We start from the raw sequence: 21,567 nt of genomic DNA, 5'->3' as shown, positions 1-21,567 counted from the left end.
GGGTCGGCAGCCGAGTACCTTAGCCACTAGACAGAATTTGGGAGTGTACCAGAAAAACCGGGAGAGCTGGCAGGCGTGAATACAGGCATTTGAACGAGAAAACTGTAGCCCAGTAACACAAAAGTATAAAATAAAAATGTCAGAAGTTCACCTAGTTGTATACGGCATTTGATTGGAGAGAAACAAAGGACGAGACAGAGGAGATAAACAGGTACGTCTCTTCTTCTAACTCTTTTGCATTATGTTTTACAATGCAAAATCACAATATGATTACGAGAGATGCCATAATGAAGGGCTCCATTCCTCATCATAAAATACAAGCAAAGCACACAAGAGTGTCTCGAAACATTGCTTGAAGAGGCTCTCCTTGTCTGGGCATAAAACTTAGTAGTGATAACTAGGGGCTTCATGACACTGCTTTTTAAAGATACTGTCACATTCCTTCTTCAAGTGAGAGTTTGTTTGCACTTCAAATGCACCAACTGGCTGTGGAAGTCACAGCAATTACAATCTACAGGTGTAGATCAAAGGGGGCCGTCTTCACCCGAAGAAAGAATGCTCCAAAACAAGGTTCATGCAGCAAAACAAAAATGGGCTTGCGTACCTCCCCAGTGCGATCATAGTGCGCTGCCTTGGGCAGGATCTCTTCACGTGCGAATTTTCGTGCCAAGTTCTGATACTCCTTCTGCTCATCCGACAGCTCTGCAACAGAGACATACGCCCGATTTCACTGATGTGCAGCTGCAGATGCCACACCACATTGGCATGGCATGTAGAGACGATAACTGGAATAAGCTCAATTCCTCAGATTGAGGTGAATTCATCATCACAGCGCAGGCACAGTGGCCAGGACTTGAACCAGCATCCTCAAGCTTATCTCAGTCGCTATGCCAGCACAGCAGATTAAAGTAGGCAGTGGCGTGGAAGCATGCCGCCTTAATTCAGCATTGGCCCTGAGGCATAGACGCAGCTTTAGGTGAGTTTTGGTTGAATACAAAAAAGAAAATTACGGTAAAGTTTATGTATGTCAACCAGCTGTATGCAGTCCAATGGCCTAGGACCAATATCCACCTAATATGAAGAATGACCATTCAAAAGCCTATAAAGAGCTTATCAGGCACAGAAATATGCTTTGAAACACAGCAGTGCACGCTCCGTTGATTCGTGACACGTTCTAACAAAAAACAGAGGCGGACAACTGCTGCTCTGCGAGTTTTGGTTTAATACAAAAGGAAGAAAATTACAGTAAAGTTTATGTATGTGAACCAGCTGTGTGCAGTCCAATGGCCTAGGACCAATATCCACCTAATATGAAGAACGACCATTCAAAAGCCCATAAAGAGCTTATCAGGCACAGAAATATGCTTTGAAACACAGCAGTGCACGCTCCGTTGATTCGTGACACGTTCCAACAAAAAATAGAGGCGGACAACTGCTGTTCTGTGAGTTTCGGTTTAATACAAAAGGAAGAAAATTACGGTAATGTTTATGTATGTGAACCAGCTGTGTGCAGTCCAATGGCCTAGGACCAATATCCACCTAATATGAAAAACGACCATTCAAAAGCCCATAAAGAGCTTATCAGGCACAGAAATATGCTTTGAAACACAGCAGTGCACGCTCCGTTGATTCGTGACACATTCCAACAAAAAATAGAGGCGGACAACTGCTGTTCTGTGAGTTTTGGTTTAATACAAAAGGAAGAAAATTACGGTAAAGTTTATGTATGTGAACCAGCTGTGTGCAGTCCAATGGCCTAGGACCAATATCCACCCAATATGAAGAACGACCATTCAAAAGCCCATAAAGAGCTTATCAGGCACAGAAATATGCTTTGAAACACATCAGTGCACGCCCCGTTGAATCGTGACACGTTCCAACAAAAAATAGAGGCGGACAACTGCTGTTCTAGAAACTGCAGTGCATCATTACTCGCTTTCTCCCAGTGTTGCTCGTTTGCCATGCTGGGGTAGCCCTGCAGTGCATCATTACTCGCTTTCTCCCAGTGTTGCTCGTTTGCCATGCTGGGGTAGCCCGACAGCCATGACAAGAAACGTGTCATAAATACCATCTCACACCGGATCACAAAACGGTGTCAGCCGTGGTGCCCGCCAAGCTGAGCCTACCATTTCTGTCAGCAGAGTCATCAATGAGCACTGGCTGTTGTGGCCTGCTTGTCACTCATGAAGCTATCAAATTATTTACCAAGATTTTTGAAAATAAACCAGTGCCATGCAAGGTTGCTTATAGTATTGTACTTCTTGACAACAATGCAAAGGCATTTAAGCGAATATCACAAAGGCACTGAATTGAAGCACAACATAGGTGCTGCTCACTCATTCGTCGCATGCACGTTAAATTGTCCTGTGCCACACATATGGTGCCACATGTTCAATCGGATATGGAATTTCACCACGTGTATACAGAAACTGTTTCACTCGTTAAATCTGCACACAGCTGCTACACTTGCATTAACCCATTGCCATTCGTGTACCTAGTTGGGCCAGCCACTTAAGAGTGTGTGGCAATCGATCCTCAATGGTGCATGAATTTGCACGGCAGTGATCAAAAGTTTGCAGCTTATGCACCCACTGTGGTAAAATACTGCCATGGCTATCAGGATAGGAAACAATCGCACAGGCTGCTAGTCACAGATGTGTGACTCAGGAAACAGAGTTTCACTGGTCCAAGCAATAATACATAAAAAAAACAAAGAGCACTTCCAACAGCACAAGCAACCAGATAAAGTTACAAAAACTGTAAATACTGATTGGGACACGTGCAATGGTAGCACCTTGTGGCAGTTGCAGCTGCAGCCCCAAATAAAAAAAACTTCAAAAAGTCAAAGGCCGGATTCCACTACTGTGCATGGCTTAACGGAAGCGATTCGCAACCAATTGCATTTGCATCTGAAGAGCAGCAATTTCCTTGTCGGCTACCAAATGCCAGAATCATGCTATTTTCTTGGTGGCATCATGACATTATGTGGTCACTTGAAATAGACTTTAAACTTCCAAATGTTTCTTGCTCTATGTGTCCCGCAAAACATCGCTCAAAAAATTACGTCCTCTTGCCGTGTGCATGGCTTAACGGAAGGGATTCGCGACCAATTGCATTTGCATCTGAAGAGCAGCAATTTCCTTGTCAGCTACCAAATGCCAGAATCATGCTATTTTCTTGGTGGCATCATGACATTATGTGGTCACTTGAAATAGACTTTAAACTTCCAAATGTTTTTTGCTCTATGTGTCCCGCAAAACATCGCTAAAAAATGACGTCCTCTTGCCATGTGCACATAGGGCTGATCACATGAAGAATGCCAGGAGTGGTAGTCGGTGAGAGAGGCTAAAAAAATAGAAGCACTTTTTCTCGACATCAACGCACGTCTACATGCAATTGGGATCCCTGGGCTGATGCATTCGAACCTGTACGCCTGGTTGAGGCTTTACACAGATAAAGGAGCTGAGATATAATGCAAAATGCTGTGCAACAAAATTTTGAAATTACAAGTAGAAAATACCATACAATGAAAGTGAAGTACAACAAAGCTGTTCTATGGCATCTCTTCTTAGTCATTCAGCATGGCAAGTTCTGGCAGAGGTAAACTAGTGTGCCCTCCTTACATGAAGATGAGAGTCGAAAAACAGCTTTTTCCCAACATTACATATCTTTCTTTTTTATTTGCTTAGACAAGTATAGTTTCTCTACTTTCACAACAAAAATACTGAAGATTTTAAAAGAGACAGTATTTCAAACTCTGATAATTCACATTTTCAGTTAATTCAAACAAAATTCAAGTTTTTGGTTGGCCCTGTATTCTTTCACTCTATTTGAAAGTCTCTCAATTCGAACTCCATCATTCAATTAATTCATACTTCTTGCAGTTACATGCCAAAAATTATCTACTGCTTTCCCACTACTATTTAAAAATTTGCATGCTTATATAGCCCTAACAGCCTAAAAATAAAAAATAAGTGTCTCAGGCCTTCAAGGAAAAAGGCTTAGCTAGTAAACAAATGTTTAAATGAAGCACACGCATGGTAAACCGTTACACTTCTCAACTGGTATAAATAGGATTGTTCTGAGGGCACATATAGCAAAGAAGCAGTTGGCAATCCATCATTTTTTTCAAATCTCTGACCAGCCGTAAATGGCCAAAAAATTTTTGGACCTTACACCATTGCCTCTTTTTTTTTAAATTGCATGCAGTTACGGTTTTAAAAACGCTTAAATTTTTAAATGTGATAAAATCAATGCGGTGTCACCTCACCCGGAGTGATATCTAAAAGCTTCTGATAATTCAAATTTCTTGATAATTCAAACAAAATTCAGAGGTCCTTTCGGGTTTGAATTATTTGAGAGTCAAGTGTAATTAAATGTGAAGTAGGTTAAAAACTCTATTAAAGAGCACAAGGTGGCTACTAAAACTCAAAGGAGCTCATTGTCTAGAATCCATGGAAATTGTCACCTGGCTGCTTGCCTCAGCATTTCGCATGAGCAGTTCACTAAGTCACATGCTCAAAATAATAATGATTGCCAACCCCTCACAATGAAAGAAATCTCCATAAAAAACATCTTTTCCACACAGTGAGGCTTTCACTCATATATCTTTTCCACATAGCGGGGCCTTCACTTACACTTTTAAGATGCATTTTTCTCAAGATCCACTTCTGGGCAACTTCATGAGTTTAAACATGATGTTTTTGGCATTTCTGATAGCCCAATCTTGATGAAATTTTGCCCATATATTCCTTAAAATGGGAAGGGTGAAAACTTGACATCACCTGTATAATTGTCAAACAACTATACTGGGCTCAAGATTCTAAGCGTTCCCACATTAGAATTTTTCTTGTCCGTTAAAATGTCTTACATGTGCTTTCTGATAATGATTCGAGATGTGGGGTTTAACGTCCCAAAACCACCATATGATTCTAGGAGACACCGTAGTAGGGGGCTCCGGAAATTTTGACCACCTGGGGTTCTTTAAGGTGCATAAAAATCTGAGCTCACGGGCCTACAACATTTTCGCCTCCATCGAAATTGGTATACGTGCTTTCTTGATAGTTATTTGCGTTCCACGGTTAATGTAGAGCGATAAGAGCCATTAATGGCAAAGAACCATAAATGTTTAGGGGCATAAAAAGTTTGCCCAAAACCAACTCTACGTTACACATTATCATGGCATAAAACTAAAACTGTGCCACTTACGATAAAACTAATTACATATTTGAAATCAGCATAAAATGCTGCAGCGAAAATTTCATTACCTTCAGGTTAATGCAACCAATTTTTGAAATTGCAGCTCCCCTTAAAGGGTGTGGTAACTGGTGAGAATGTGATTAGATATTAGTGAAAATATAAATACCCTGAAACCTAGTGACAGGGTCCAGCATTCTTTTCACAACATGAGCAGTATTTGTACTTCTCAAAGCTACATTTCAAAGTCACAAAAGCTGGTACATTGTGCAGCGTGGTGGAATAGCCTTGAAACTGCACAAGCAAGTCATTCTATTGCTGCACACAGCCTACTGTTGTGTTCAGGCACATTATAATACAGGCTGGCAAAGTGCAGTTCTAACATGGGACCAAGATGTACACAATTTTTTTCAGCCACAAATATGAGAGGCTTAGTGAATAACCAAGACTACAAAACAAACACTTTCAACCAATTCATTCACTCACGTATGCTACACAAGTGGCTACTCGTTTTTGGTAACTGCACCACTTCTTGGCTTCCCAACATTTCTGTGGCTTCTGTGTCACCCTCACCAATACAAGGCTTCTAACAGTTACTCTTATTTCGGGATTACCTTGAACAAGTGCTTCCTTTTTTCTAGATTATTGCTCATAGTTTGAATTTTCACAATAATTGGTTACCAAACTCAGACTGTGGTTGTAACACGAGTCTCAGGCTCTAGCCTTAACATGAATCCATACAATATTTTGCTGTGGAACGCTACGCAATCTTGCCTGTTCACTGTATGCACAGATGGTCATATGCTACTTTCATACACATGACACTCAAACAAATCTGTTTTGACTGCAAGAATGCTATTATTTGGTTACAGTATTTAATTTACTTACGGAGCACTCTACCGCACAGCAAAAATATTGGTGTGACAATACGACTCCTGAGGAAACATAGTGAACAGGTACTTCGCAAAGTGCCAGTCTTGGCACATTTTCAAACCTGAATTGTTCGTATATTGAACTTGTATGGAGCCATGAAATGTACTGCATGCTCTATGAAACATACCAAATATTTGGCCGATATTTCGGCACATGACCTTTTAGAACATTATTATAAAGTTTAAACTGGTCATGATAGCTTGAAGTTTTAAGATTTCGCTACACACGGAGTTAAATAAACCACTGCTGATTTTTAAGGAACGTCTACAAATTCGAAATGAAAAGAAGGTGCACTAACTTCTTCCGAGAGAACCAGCGGCAGACAAACTCACCGAAGTAATATCCAGAGTGGTTGGCCTTGGATGCAGCAGCAGCTGCCTCGGTTGACAGTGCCCGAGAGTGACAAATGGACTTGAGCGCCCGCAATGCCTGCATTGGGAGGCATCTTCAGGCACGACGGCTAAATCCACCAAGCCCTTTCCAGTCTCCATTAGCTTCACACGTGTTCAAACCATTTTTCTATTTCTCCGCATATTCTTCAGAAAGAACACAGTACCAACCCCAACTTTTGCTGCTTTGGCATATCCCTCAACTTAGCCATAGTTTCTTAGACTTTTTTTCACCCAAGTTGAGCATACTTTTGCTGGGCTGTTCATACCCTTTGAACATTCTATGTCCACTTAGCTCAAAAAAAAAAAAAGAAGAAATACATCAGCTTCTCTTGCTTGGCCCTTTCTATTTGTTTTCTTTGTGTCAAGTTTATGACATTTTTTGAGCACCAGCCCCGTGGTTGCTTCTTGCATGCAGATCAATGTCCACACTATGTGCGCACAAAACTGACATGTGGCAAGTGCAGTTACAGTAGGCACATCAATAATTTCTTTGAATTAATTGTTCGGGTTAAAACCCCAAAGCCACCATTAAGATTATGAGAGACACCGAAGTGGAGGGCTTTGGAAATTTTCACCACCTTGGCTTCAACATGCACCTAAATCTAGGCACACGGGTTTGAAGCATTTTTGCCTCCATAAAAATGTGGCTGCCGTAGCCAGGATTAGATTTGGCGACCTGTGGGTCAGCAATCAAGCACCATGACCACTGGACAACTGTAACGGATGCACTTTAATAGCTCGTTCCACTTCAACAATAATATCAGTGTGCACTAACCAGTAACAACGCCATTCTCAATGCACACTTTCCTGATATATCGTAACATTCTTAGAGTGACTTCTTTTCATCATGATATGCCACACGACACTTCATGCTCATTTTTGCCATCACATCTAGGTTCTGTATAAGTCCAAGGGCGATAACATCATGCATCATATGTTCCATGTGCAAGAGAAAGCATGCGAGGGCGCCTATGTTCTCATCTCCATTGTGTGAAAGGCAGATGAAGGATTCCTGGGGAAGGGGGGGGCTATGTGACTACATCAATATGCCTACTTTGAGTGGCCGGGTGCAGTCAACCTATCTTGGCAAAGATCAGGTGCTTTAGCTGTTCAGTTTGGACATCAACTTCACTCACTGCAGAAGCCATGTTTCCTTAGACTAGCATTTTATTGGGCTATGTAAGGCGAATGCGCAAGACAGCTTCTAGCCTTACTTCATATACCATTGCCGTTTGCTCCCATCACATTTATTGTCCTTGTTGCTCAAGATGTGTTTTTTCTTATTTTGCATTAAGTGAAACCTGCTCACGCAGGACAGAGTGGGTTGGAGATCACTAAGAGATAGATGCCTTCACTCTGCAGTTGACACAAGACCGGCTGATGATTATATTCGGTTATGTGCTACTGTAATAATATCTGCCCACAAGTGAAGAATTGTATTCAACAGGATGACCAGCACAAGCATCACACAGAGTAGGCCGCACAGGTGAACATGACAGGCGCAGCTTCTACAATCACAAGATGGAACCAAAGAGAAGGCCCGCTGCTTGAACCAAAACTTTTTGCTATAAATGGGAACATTTACATGTACCGATGTCACAGTGCAGCAGTGCCATGACACTAGGATAAGTGCGGTCGCACTGCAGCATCAAGCTTTTCCTTTCACTCTCCAATCCCATTGATGATACGGGCGTGAGAAGCCCTGAGTACCACCCTTAGAATGTATAGACCAGAGCTAAACAAGCATCCCTGTAAAAATGTTATTTGCAGTTCCTGGTGTATAAAACACAGCTGTTCTTCCTAAATTAGCGCTGGTGCATACTATAAGAATGATGCATGTTATACAGGGCGTCCAAACTATAACACAAAAAATTTTTAAAGAGAAGAATGGCATTGAGCAAAGCAATCCTCGTACATGCTGTTCACGATATGCCGGAGTAACCATTACTATTTATTTCATTAATGTGGGGTAATTAATTTGTCATCATTATACTTTAAACTCTAATGTATACACCTAATTTACAAACATGTTATTGACGTCATATATAGGAAAGTACAAATGACATCCAAATATGCTATTTTGAACAACGCACTGATTGCGTGCTGATACTTCTGTCTCACGAAGCCTGCGAAATGTGAAAAACTAACAAGTGGCTACATTCTCACTTGCAGAACAAAACACCCTCGAGTAAGCTCACTGCAAAACACAGTTTTGTTAGTTGACTGTTACCAGAGAGCATTTTGCAATTTGGTAAGAGTAAAGCACAGGCGCCAACATGCACGACAATTTTGCCGCGATTCCTTCCACTCAACTGTACTCCATCATCATTATCTATTTCTTCCAGCTGACTGGCAACCAGAGCACTGTTTTTATCACAGCTGACTCAGCAAGACCAAAGCAAGTGGCAGATAAGACTTCATATATCTTTCTATCTTCCTTTTTTCCTTGATAATGGCCAACTCACAGTGGGGTTCTTTCAGAGCACTGCTTCCTCATGCCCACTGCTGTCCACTCATGTGCCATTTTACAGCTTTCATAAGCTTTCTTTATCAACTGGCAATGACGAACCCGCATACAATACATTTTTGAAAATAGCAAAGTTGTGCATTGAACCTGCCTACATATGCCTCCTTGACATTTTGATGATTAGATGAGTACTTGTCAAGTTTCAAATATATTTAGGACTGATAATTTAAACTTCATTAACCAAAATAGCAGTGGCTATTTCAGTGTACTGAAAACAAATGTACTAGGTTCACTTAGCATATCGTTGTTCAACTTTTTTGTAATCTTGTTCTCTTATAGTTAAGACAACCAATGTACAAACAAAACCACATGCACTCACACATTCAATATGCCTACATTTTAATTCCCTGAATAATGAACTGTGCAAAAAAATATTCATAAAAAGAAATTTAATCTTGTTACTACACTGGAGAGGTTGTGGCCCCACATGTCCGCTACTTGATGTTTAAGAGCATCGGCGGGGCCATAGAGGTCTTCACTACAATGAAGGCCGCGGTTGCCATGCATACTTCATAGCTATTCCGATTGTTTCTTTTTATTCAGAGCACTAAACCGATAGAAGTGATGTAATTAATAAGAAAAGGGCAATACAATGTATTGTTATTGCATACTGTTATTACATGTGCAGGTGACGTGATCATTGTAATGTGTTCCTGCCAAGCACAAAATGTTGTAGAGACAAAGCCGACTTGCTTTAACAGAATATGGAAGAGTAAATAGGTCATCTTGGTTTAAGCTTCATACCTTAATAACAAGAAAGAGAATATTACAATAACAAAAAGAGAACCGTCATGGCTAAGAGCAGCGCTGACTAACACTTCCAGGGTTTGCACACATATAAATACCCGGTGACGGGTGGTGGACAGCCACTGTAGCCATGTTGGCTACAGTGTCAACAGTTGACAAGTTACAATTGCGTCTGCCACTTCCTTCATATCTATACCAAAAGTATTACAATACACTTAAAACAGTACAATTAACATTCCCTACAGATACTTGGGCTTTAGACTGGGATCAAGAATAAATGCAAATAATGCAAATAAATGCAGAATATCAAACAAATTTTGTACACAAAAATATTCATGACCTATTTTGCTGTCATGCCTACTCAAATTGATCATATGTTATCGATACTTTTACCCGCCTATTTTGGCAGCCTAAATTTTTTCTTGTTCGCCTAGCACCTCCTAGTGGTTATTTCAGGCACTGCACTTTAAGAATCAGTTGTGAATTTCCCACGATTGTAGTTAGTAATGTAATGATTTTTGATAGAACTTTCTGCAAATGCACATAAGTATGTTGTTAGAAATGTGTGCATGGCTGACGCACTTCAGAGAAATAAATGCTTCTTATGGTTATGCTTCAATAACATCAAAGTTCTATATTGAAACAAATGCTTTGAAGTCAAACATCAAGTTACAGAGTCAGCTTCGCAATCTGACAATGCTGAGCAGTAATAATATACATTATATGTGATGTTACGTCCCAAACCCACAATACCGTTAAGATGGACACTGTAGTGGAGGGCTCCAGAAACTCTCAACCATCTGGTGTTCTTTAATGTGCACTGCCGTTGCACACTACACAAGCCTCTACCATTTCGCCTCTATCGAAATGCAAACGCCACAGCCGGGATCAAACTCATGGCCTTCGGGTCAGCAGCCAAGCTTCATAACTGCTACACCACTGCAGCAAACTCTTGAGCAGTAATAAGTGCCCAAAATTTACACCCCCTACTCACTAGAGAAGTGCTGTTTGGAGTCTGCGAATATTAATTCTACCAAAAAATTATTTCCGAGAGAAAGAGACAGGGAGGTTAACCTAAAAGAACTGAGGTTCACGAGAGATGCAATGCAGGCTTGTTGGTAGCTCATCTTCCGTAAGTTTCCTTGTAGAGCATGAAAACAACGGGAAGAAATAAAGGCACATGTAGACAGACATGTCTGTCTACATGTGCCTTCATTCTTTTCTATGGTTTACATGCGCTACAAGGAAACTTACTGTAGAAGAACTGGTTTGCTACCCTGTACAGGATGCCCTGTACTGCATCCTGTTTCGCTAGTCTCTCCAATGCAGTTCCTATCACGCACGTGTGTGCTACAAGAAATGCAAGTCACTCGAGGCTATGTTGCAACCACGCCTGAATTTAGTGATGCAGACATGATCTTTGGAGCGTGGGATTAGGCTAGTTGGTATTTCGTGCTGCAGTATGCTACCTCATAAAATAAGGCACAGGTTTTCCTTGCACGTGGCTTAGAGGTTTTTCTTTTAATGTTGTGGCCTTGAATGTCATCACCATGATGTGTTGGGCAAGCAGCCCTAAAAGTTTTTCAGAAGCTGCCCTATGAAGGCTCTCTTTTCGTGAACTTGACATACCATGCCACCCTTTAAAATGAGGTTTTCTGGTTATTTTTTTATGTCAATTTTTATTTCTTGACGATTTAAAATATAGACATTCAAAGGTGTGGAACAGATAAAATTGCATCTCTACGAGACTTTTCACAATTCATGGCCTCTTTTGCGACTACTCTCAAACTGAAAATGACTTCTTTAAAAATTTCACTTAAATTTTTCTCGAAACGCGATTTTCAACCAGTTTTTGTTGATGCAAAAGCTCATGCCTTTTGAGCAAATCAATGTTTTGCAATGAATCTTTCCATGGTTCTTGCTTAGACATTAACATGTGCAATGAACTAGGATGATTGAAAGCCCCGAATAAGTTTTGACGATATATTTCTAAGAAATGACTAAGCTTTTCTTTTTAGGCTACAACATGCCTAATGATGGCAGCACAAAGATCTTATTTTACAGCACAGCCAACATATGCAGCCATTAAGTTGCTAAGAGACTTTTTTTTTTGTAAGGTTGGATCGGTAGTTACGACTGTTGGCATGATGGGCATATTTTGCTAATTATATCATAGTTTTTTCAATTTTTTTAAATAACCCTCTTGAAGTGTGCTTTTGAACTGTCTTCCCAAGGACAAATAAAAACGCACACACACAAACACAAATGTGAGTCAAAATCTGAAAAGATTTCTAAAAAGGAGGTAACAATGTTACCTCGGAGGCTAAAGAATTCATGACGAATGTTACCTCAGAGGCTAAAAAGATTTGATGAGAACAAGGTCTTTTCTTGAAATGTAGTAAGGAGTTGAAAAGATAATGAATTCTAAAGATGAGCACGAGGTTAATCTGTGAATAGGGCAGTAATTAAAAAGAGTGCAAGTTCATTATCGCCATAAACCTGACAGCACCAACTGCAAGGCAAAGGCCTCTCCCATCTTACTCTAATTAACTCGGTCCTGTGCTTCCTACGGACACGTTATGCCCTCAAACTTCTTTATCTCATTGCCAGCCTAACCTCCTGCCTCCGCCTCAGAACAGTTGCTTTCGTTTAGAATCTAGTAAGTTACACTTGATGACCAACTGTCATCTTGCCTTTGCGCTACCTGCTCATTTCTTTTTCTTGGTTTCCACTAAGATATGGGTGACACCTGTTTGTTTCACGCCCACTCTGCTGTCTTCTTGTATATTAAGGCTACACCTATCTTTTTTTATAATTTTTTCAACCTAAGTTGGCCCTAGCTAAATAAGCATGCACATTTATTTGATTGAGCATTGTTAACCCATCTTTAGTGGAAACACATTCTGTTGTCAGAGCAACAAAAATTTAACGGAGTATTTATATGAGAAATACAAGAAGTCAGTCAAAGATTTTGCCTTTTTCCCCAGCATGTGTCGCAGCGTCTAATGAAGCTCTGAGACGCATTTGCACGTTTGGCAGTTAAGGGCACTAGCTTTTTATAGCTTCAATGTTCAGCTAGGTTCTTTATCTTCTAAACAAGCCACTCAAGAGCTTGTGCTCGGGTGTATGTTCTGTGTCCCTGTCCTGTGCTACACATTTGGTAGTAACTTGCCAAATTGTTGGTTTCTTTCTTGATATTGCTTTTTCTCCTCAACTTATTCGCCTATCTAGCCAAGAGGTCACTGAAGATCAGTGGTCAGCCCTGAGGTCTGCCTCCGCCTGCCAGCAAATGGTTGAGCTGAATAACACAAAAATACCACCTGCTCACATCTCCATCAGTAAAATGACAATGTACAAAACGTAAGAAGATTGCAGTTCGTCTAAAACCTTCTCACACCAATCGCAGTCGAGCACAACTAATGGAACCACGAAAATAAAGTTCCAGCAAGAAGTGGTGACAGGCACTGCTGAATCCTGACACTGATCCTATATGAAGAGCCCAATGTTCAGAGTGCCAATGTCCTGCAGTCACTCCATGCATAGATTGCCTTGCACCAGCACATGATGTTGCTGCAATGTCAACCACTACACTTGCAGCCCACATGCAGCAAGGGCAATTCACGTTTTCAAAGAAACCTCAAGGTCAACACTGTCCTGCAACCTACATTGTGAAGCCCATGGAAAAGAAAAGATATGTCCTTAGTGTTCCTCTTTCAGTCAGAATGCAGTACATTATTGAGCAGTAAAGGTAACCTGGAAGGAAGCTTGGTATTCTATTGTATGGGAAGAACAACAACAAGGACGAGGAGGCCAGGTGTCGTCCTTGCCACTCGTTCTTCACACCCTCGCAGCTGCAGTTTTGCGACTTCAAGAGGCATGTGTGCTCAAACCCATTTCATTTAGTACACCTAGTCTTGCAACCAACCCTTCAGGGGCGGCGCCAATATTTTCTACACTGAAGGGAGGGGGGTGGGCACCCATGACACGCGAGTTTTTTTCAATTGGAGATGGAAAAAGCTCAACGCCCCCAGCCCCAATACCCGGCTGGCGCCACCCCTGCAACCCGGATACAAATCACGAGTGGCTTGCCCCTTCGATTTGATTGAGAGTTTTTCGGTTGAATCTACAGCTAACACCAAATAAAAAGAAAAAAACTAAAATAACTGCCAACACCGGAATTTTGGTGGGTGATTGGCACAAGGCAAGCAACAGGATAAAATTTCAAATAGGAAACACTTATGGCGTTCGGCCACTACGTTTTTTCACATCCGTAAATTACTTCATTTTCCTAAGTAGCTCCACATTTTGCCACCACACGAATCGGCAATCTCGAAAAGAAAGCAAGAAAATCCACTTCCCCCCCCCCCCTCTCGCGCTAGGTGTTGATAATATCCATTGTGTAGAACTCGTGCGTAGGCCAAGCGTTGCACACCGATAAGGCGCAGCTGGGTAGCGCTACTACAAAGTACACCGCGAAGAAACGAGACGCACTCAAGGCTCTAAGAGAAGAACGAGGGGGCAGGGGGCTCAATCAGTTCTTAAAGCAGCGCCCCGAGCCCCTGTTCCCAAGTGATCAGCAATACATGAACAAAAACAAACAGTAAACAACCTACCACCCGCCCCTTCTTTTTTTCATGCAATGCGCCACAAGCCAATGCGCCACAACAACTAGATGCGCAGACTGACTGCTGAGGCTTAATTGCCTAGACTTACTACGTCACCACATTCCTACGGGTGCGCCACATCGTAGTGAGATACCGATCGTTTCCTCCTTGGTGGTGAACAAAGCTGCACTAAATTGCGTAGCAGCCTACGCGGTGGCGTCACTTGTCACCCAAATGAAAAAATCAATCGCTCACCTTCGTTACTCTTGCAGCCATCTTGGTAGGCAGGGCGAATCTTAGCGACGCAGCTGCTGCGCGATGCCAGTACAAGGAAATCGCGACTGAGATGACAACGACAGCAACCCTTGTACCTTGGCGCTGCGCCGCCGCGCACAACACAAGAACAAGGACGCCGGAAGATCGTGCAGTGTTGCCAGGCGAGGTGAAGTGGTATTGTGGTGATGATGATAATGATCTCTACAACGTTTTCAGAGATAGTCAAGTTGAGAAACTCCCCGCGTCAGCCGACCAGTCACGCGACGCTAGAATAGCATGACGATAGTTATAGCGCGAGAACAAAACGAGGACACAGAGACAAGAAGGACACGAAAGACTCCTTCTTGTCTCTGTGTCATCGTTTTGTTCTCGCGCTATAACTATCGTCATGCCATACCAAGGAGGATCCTCCTTGTGCCATACCAACTAGCCCAAGCTGCCACACTTCTGGCACGGCCGCTGGATCAAACCGCACAGGGTGCGCTTTGATCCAGCGGCCGTGCTTCTGGTTTGATGGCGCTGGCTACGCAACAAGCTTTTGCTAGCAGACGAAAACGCGTAGTCTCTGGGGCAAGACGCCGCAGCAACTGTTGAGAAAGAGCTTTGCAAACAGTACATTATTACGATCTTTTGTTGTGTTCCCGCAGAAACGTAATACTGCGTGATATTTAGCGGCGTAAGGCAAATACAGTGTAATTATGGCCTTTTGGACTGCCCACGATAAACGATGCTTGATATATAACATAACATTCGAGTCTGTCCGTTAGATGCTACTTGGTGTACGTTCGCAATTGATATTTAGGCGCAAAATACACAATCACAAGATGTCCTGTACTCTGTTGTGACTGTGTTTTTTTTTTTGTGTGCCTTAAAATAAATTAGAACTATGTGGCGCAATCTAGTGGCTTTTGTCTGGTTCTGTGGTCTTTTTTTCATGTCAGTCACATTCTTTAGCAACTTATACCGTCGAAAAAGCTGCGCGTGCGGCCCTTTTCATGAGCATGTATTCTCTCTGCTGCTTCTTGATTTCATCTAATGAAACCTGTTAACACAACTGAAGCCAAAGCTTCGAGCAGGGACTGCACTTAGTGGTATGGAGCATATCGTAGTCATTACTCACGAGGCTGCGTGCTAACAAATTGGGACAACCTGAACACACTTTCAGCTTTTCTATGTCCTCCAGAAGTTCGGCCAATTGCATGATGGTATCTCCATTGCCGGGTGTTTTAGCTAAGCGACGGTGACGGCCACTAATGGTGACTGTCATGTCTTCTGCGACGACTACGCACTTCTCCACAAATAGCGTCCTTTTCCTATCAGCACTAGAAACACCACAAGACGTCCTGTCTCGCCATTCTCAACAACTTTCCGCCAGCATGCAAGCAAACGTTTTCTATTTCTTGAAGCGAAATAACGTGTGACTTGTTGAGGGAATGTCGGGACTTACTTTACGGTCTTCGGGCTCAGTGCTCGGAGATAGTCTGTTCTTTATCGCCGATAATATTCAGGAAAGCCCCCCCTCCCCCCCAATCCCAACGGGCAACTTTGGCTTCTTTGTCGCGGGTATTGAAAAGGAAGCCGGCAGATTCGGGAATATCCGTGGAACACATCTTTCAACGAGGTCCCACTTTGTTCTGGCGATTTGTACCTTCTTACCACTGATGACGTGAGTGAGAGTCTTCAGGATGCCGTCCTCATGAAAGGGCAGTTTCCTCATGAAAGGACAGTTTCTTATCCGCACGTGGAATAACGTAATCCCCCGCCTCTCACTGCTCAGGTCCACACGGGGCACAAAAGAAATGCCGTGGTGTCTAATTTTCGGTAGCCACTCGTACAGCTGGGGAAGCATTTTGTGGGCATGATGAAAAACACGCGAAACATACAGAACACAGCAGGGCGTCGTGAAGCACAAAAACTTTTCACGCAGAAAGAAGCCTTCACGGAAAGCGACGCACTGCAACATGCGCAGGCGACAAGGTTTACGAGAGTGACTAGAGCACGGAGGAAGAGCGAGCATGCAATGAGTGAATCCGGATGCGACAGCAGTGCCACATTTGTCGCTGGCAGTGGTGGCCCGGGCAACATTGCCCAGTTTTGCAGCTTACCTAGTTCTAGAAACGTTGGATCCCTACAAGTGGTAGCTATTAGCAAAAGAAGAAGGCGCCTATCTTCTGCAGCCCGGTACGGCGCAGCGCTGGAGGAAAGGTGGTAGTGATAGTGGTGAGAAGAAGAAGACGCCTAATTTCTGCATACCGCTAGGAAGCCCGGCGCAGACCTACTCAATCATTTGAGTTGCAAAACTCCTAATAGGCTTGTATCAAAATCTGAACACGCTATTGGCCAAAATGATAAAAGTGTGCGAATTTTCGCGTCACCTGTTGGCTGTAAAACCTACGTTTTATTCACAAAACTACATTAAAGTTGCGTTGTTGCTCCTATATAATGGAACAATTCGCTAACTCCAGCAGGATCCCACGTTAATAGTACCACGGCCGGGCTAGACTGCATTTGCGTGCACCAGAAATAAGTGCACGCAGGGGTAGTCTAGCCCAGCGGCTATGGTGGCTAGAAAGAATATATATATATATATATATATATATATATATATATATATATATATATATTATTCCGTTTTTCCCTTTGACTGGTTTGTCCTTTTAGCATGATTCTGAACGTTGCATTATGACACTGTTGTTTTGGCTACTTGGAATTCAATAGTTTTTTCTTTCTTCTTCTTGGATTGTGTCGGTGCCTTTCTATACGTGACATCATTGTTTGTATATCCTATGTACCACTCCTGCTTGGACCGAGAAGGTCTGCAGTATACTTAAATAAATAAAATATATATATATTGTTACGGGTACGGGGAAGATTTATTCACCGAGAGCTGGTCTTGGTCTTGCTAACGGCCTAGAGAGTGCACAGTCAAGCAGGCCAACGGGAGAAGCTCGAGAAACCAACCCACAACAACCACGCTGTCGTCTTCTTCGTTTGGGTGCCAATTCAGCTGTGTCGGGGCGACAGTTCCATACACGTATCATCACCCCGGCCCGTAAGGCACCGTCTCGGTGCCTGTTAAATGAGCGATTCGGCGTTGTAGGGCTTGAGACGAGAAACGTGGACTACTTCCGTTCTGGGTGCAGCAGCTGATGAGTTTGTAGTAGCGGCAATCTCGTAGGTCACAGGTGTGACCTGACGAATGACTCGGTAGGGACCAGCGTATCGCGATAGTATATTCTCGCAGAGGCCAACACGTCGAGATGTGAGCCACAGGAGAACAAGAGATTCCGCAGAAAAAACGGCATCTCTATGTCGACGGTCATAAAGGGACATCTGTGCTGTCTGCGACAACGATAACCAAGCGCGCGCTACCGCGCGTGCCGTGAGGGCCCGGGTGATCGTATCCTGAGCGTACAAAGTGGAGGATGGGTGGTCTGATGAAAGGAGTGTGTCGAAGGGCAGTAAGGGATGACGTCCGAAGAGTAGATAAAAAGGGGAGTAGCCCGCTGTTTCATGACGCGACGAGTTATAGGCGAAGGTTACAAACGGAAGAGCTCTGTCCCAATCAGTGTGGTTGGTAGATACGTACATGGCAAGCATGTCGGTCAATGTGCGGTTTAGGCGCTCCGTAAGGCCGTTAGTCTGAGGGTTGTAAGATGTGGTGAAGTTGTGACGGGTAGCACAAGATCGGAGTAGATCATCAACCACACGAAATAGAAAGTAGCGACCACGGTCTGTGAGCAGGTGACACGGAGCGCCATGCTGGAGAATAATGTTGTACAGCAGGAAGTCGGCAACATCGGTTGCGCATCTGGTTGGTAGCGCTCGAGTGATTGCATACCGAGTGGCAAAGTCTGTGGCCACTGCAATTCATTTATTTCAAGTTGTAGAAGTAGGAAAGGGACCTAGCAAGTCCTACCCCACTCGATAAAATGGCTCGGCTGGAACTTCAATAGGTGGAAGAAGACGGCAGGGGTGTCGTAGGCTTCTTTCGGCGCTGGCAGAGGTCGCATGATGCGACGTAACGGCGAAGAGAGTGGTAGAGGCCCTTCCAGAATACTCGTCGTTGAATGCAGTCGTAAGTTCTGGAGACTCCTAGATGTCCAGAAGTTGGAGCGTCGTGGAATTTTCGGAGAACATCCTTTCGCAGGTGATGCGGTACGACGAGGAAAAGTTCCGCGCCATCGGGGTGGAAGTTGCGGCGGTACAAAACGTTGTCTTGAAGTAGGTATCTGCTAAGAGAAGGGTCAGCATAACGCGATTGAAGGTGGTCAGTGATGGTGAGCAGCGATGGATCTCGGCGCTGGTCGTCGGCCACGTTCAGAAAGTCAGTGATGGCTAAAACGCAGGCATCGGATTCCAAATCAGTGGAGCTAGGTGGATCAACGGGGTACCGGGATAAGCAGTCAGCATCGCTGTGCAGCTTTCCAGATTTGTAAACAACCGAGAACGTGTACTCCTGTAATCGAAGTGCCCATCAGCCGAGTCTTCCTGTAGGGTCCTTAAGCGTCGAAAGCCAGAAAAGCAACTGATAGTCCGTGATGACTGCGAACGGACGTCCGTATAAGTACGGACGGAATTTCGCAATAGCCCAAATGAGGGCTAAGCATTCCCGCTCAGTGATGGAATAATTATGTTCCGCTTGCGACAAAAGGTGGCTAGCGGCGGCTATCACACGGTTGGTGCCAATCTGTATCGGAGCGAGAACAGCACCAATGCCATGGCCGCTTGCATCGGTGCGAAGCTCTGTTCGAGCCGCTGGATCAAAATGAGCCAACACAGGTGGTGATGTGAGGGCGGTAGTTAGCGACGCGAAGGAATGTTCTTGGTCCCTTCCCCAAGAAAAGGCCACATTCTTTTTGAGGAGATCCGTGAGGGGCCTACCAATATCCGCGAAGTTGAAGACAAAGCGGCGGAAGTATGAGCAGAGTCCAATAAGACTGCGAAATTCTTGTGTGGAACGCGGAACCGGGAATTCTCGGACTGCACGGACTTTGTCAGGGTCGGGTTGAACACCAGTGGCGTGAACTAGGTGGCCGAGTAGTTCAATCTGCCAACGTCCAAATGAGCATTTCGACGAATTCAGTTGGAGACCAGCGCAACGAAAAACGTCAAAAATTGCCGTGAGACCAGACAGGTGGCTTTCGAAGGAGGGCGAGAAAATTATTACATCATCCAGATAGCAAAGGAAGGTCGACCATTTGAAACCGCGAAGAAGAGAGTCCATCATACGCTCAAAAGTAGCCGGGTCATTGCACAACTCAAAAGGCATGACCTTGAATTTGTAAAGGGCGTCGGGTGTGATGAATGCTGTCTTCTCGCGGACCGAAATTTGCCAGAATCCACATCGAAGATCGAGGGACGAGAAATAGTTGGTGCCGTGGAGGCAGTCGAGCGCTTCATCGATTCGGGGTAAAGGACAAACGTCTTTCTTGGTGATCCGATTCAGGTGGCAATAGTCGACGCAAAAGCGCCAGGTGTTGTCCTTCTTTTCAACTAAGACCACAGGGCATGCCCAAGGACCCTATGAAGACTCAATGACGTCTTTACTCAGCATTTTCGCGACCTCTGTCTGTATAACTTGGCGCTCAGCATGTGACACGCGATAAGGGCGTTTGTGGAGTGGACTGGCGTCGCCGGTGTCGATGCGGTGGGTTACGGCACTTGTGCGGCCCAGGGGACGGTCGTCGACGTCAAAGATATCCAGGTAAGAAAATAGAACACCCCGGAGCGCTGCAACTTGGGAAGGTAAGAGGTCGCTGGCAATCATTTTGTCGAGGAACGCTTTATATTGCGACGTGATGACAGGTTTCGCCATGGTCTTAGTGTCAGGGGTAAAAGAACAAATCGAACATTCATCAAGGGTGGAAAGATCAGCTAAAGTGATGCCTTGGGGAAGAACTTGGGTCAACGTAGAGAAGTTCAGAACTGGAAGTAGCACCATGTTGTTAGCAACGACCACTATAGTATGTGGTAGTGCGATGTGATGCGTAAAGGTCAAATCAATGAGGGGAGCCACCAGATAGTCTCCATCAGCAACGGACGGGAAGGGCGACAGAGGAATGTGCATAGCAGCCTGGGGTGGTAGCCGTAGAGACTCCACGGATCGTAGCCGAGTGCGACTTGGAGGAGTGAAATCGGTGCACAAAGGCAATTCGAGCAGTAAGAGACCGGTAGAATAATCGATGAGGGCGGAGTGGGCGGTTAAGAAGTCAATTCCAAGGATGACGTCATGTGGGCAAGCATCGAGGACTGTGAAGAGAACGGAAGTGTGGTGGCCAGCAACAGTAACGCGGGCAGTGCACATACCAAGCACCGATGTTCGACTTCCGTTGGCAACTCGAACAGTAGAGAACATAGCCGGTGGGAGAACCTTTTTCAGGCGAGATCGAAGTGTAAACTCATAACAGATACTTGGGCCCCAATGTCAATTAGAGCAGTAACGGCGTGGCCATCAACGAACACCGAACAGTAAATTGCGTCTTGAATTTGTAGCCGGTTGAGGGTTTTCGTTCCAAGTCGTCAACGCAGCGCCACCTCCAGGAGCTGCACTCGTCAGTTTCCCGGGGAATGGCCAGAATAAGCCGGTGACGGAGCGTGACGGCCGACCCTGAAGTGACGGCGATTGGCTAGACCAGTTTCTTTGGGCGACGACGTCAGCGTAGGACTTTTCGGAACGTGGAGATGAACGGCGAGCTGAAGGGTCCTGAATATGGTCATCCGGAAAACCGGGTTGCGAATAGTGTCCACGGTCCTGACGGCGGTCGACATTAGGAAAGCTTGGCGGGAAATACCACCTGTTGCGGCGATGGCGGGAGATCTGCCCAACTCGAGAGCATGAAAAGCAGATGGGTCAATCATTGTGCGCGCGCCACTCAGATGGATTTCGGTA

At 44.2% G+C, this 21,567-nt stretch overlaps 1 protein-coding gene across 5 annotated transcripts in view; it reads right to left on the bottom strand.

Moving 5' to 3' along the window:
• Mcad (Medium-chain acyl-CoA dehydrogenase) overlaps window positions 1-14,812 on the bottom strand; it is a 132,399-nt gene extending 117,587 nt beyond the window's left edge. For 2 of the 5 annotated variants that reach the window (XM_037413070.2, XM_037413069.2), the window contains exons 1-3: window positions 14,655-14,812; window positions 6,462-6,558; window positions 605-702 (exon numbers count right to left, since the gene is read on the bottom strand). In XM_037413070.2, the coding sequence (XP_037268967.1) occupies window positions 605-702; window positions 6,462-6,558; window positions 14,655-14,675 (216 nt within the window). In that variant the 5' untranslated portion in view covers window positions 14,676-14,812. Of the gene's footprint in view, window positions 1-604; window positions 703-6,461; window positions 6,559-14,408; window positions 14,447-14,654 lie in introns of those variants that run through there. The other 3 variants (XM_075880786.1, XM_075880785.1, XM_075880787.1) reach the window with 2 other exon arrangements.
• Between the last annotated feature and the right edge of the window lie 6,755 nt (window positions 14,813-21,567).

The sequence above is a fragment of the Rhipicephalus microplus genome, chromosome X (genome assembly GCF_043290135.1).
Source record: "Rhipicephalus microplus isolate Deutch F79 chromosome X, USDA_Rmic, whole genome shotgun sequence".
NCBI classification, from domain to species: domain Eukaryota; kingdom Metazoa; phylum Arthropoda; class Arachnida; order Ixodida; family Ixodidae; genus Rhipicephalus; species Rhipicephalus microplus.
The sequence above is the reverse complement of the archived record's forward strand: the minus strand, read 5'-3'. Positions and strand labels throughout refer to the sequence as shown.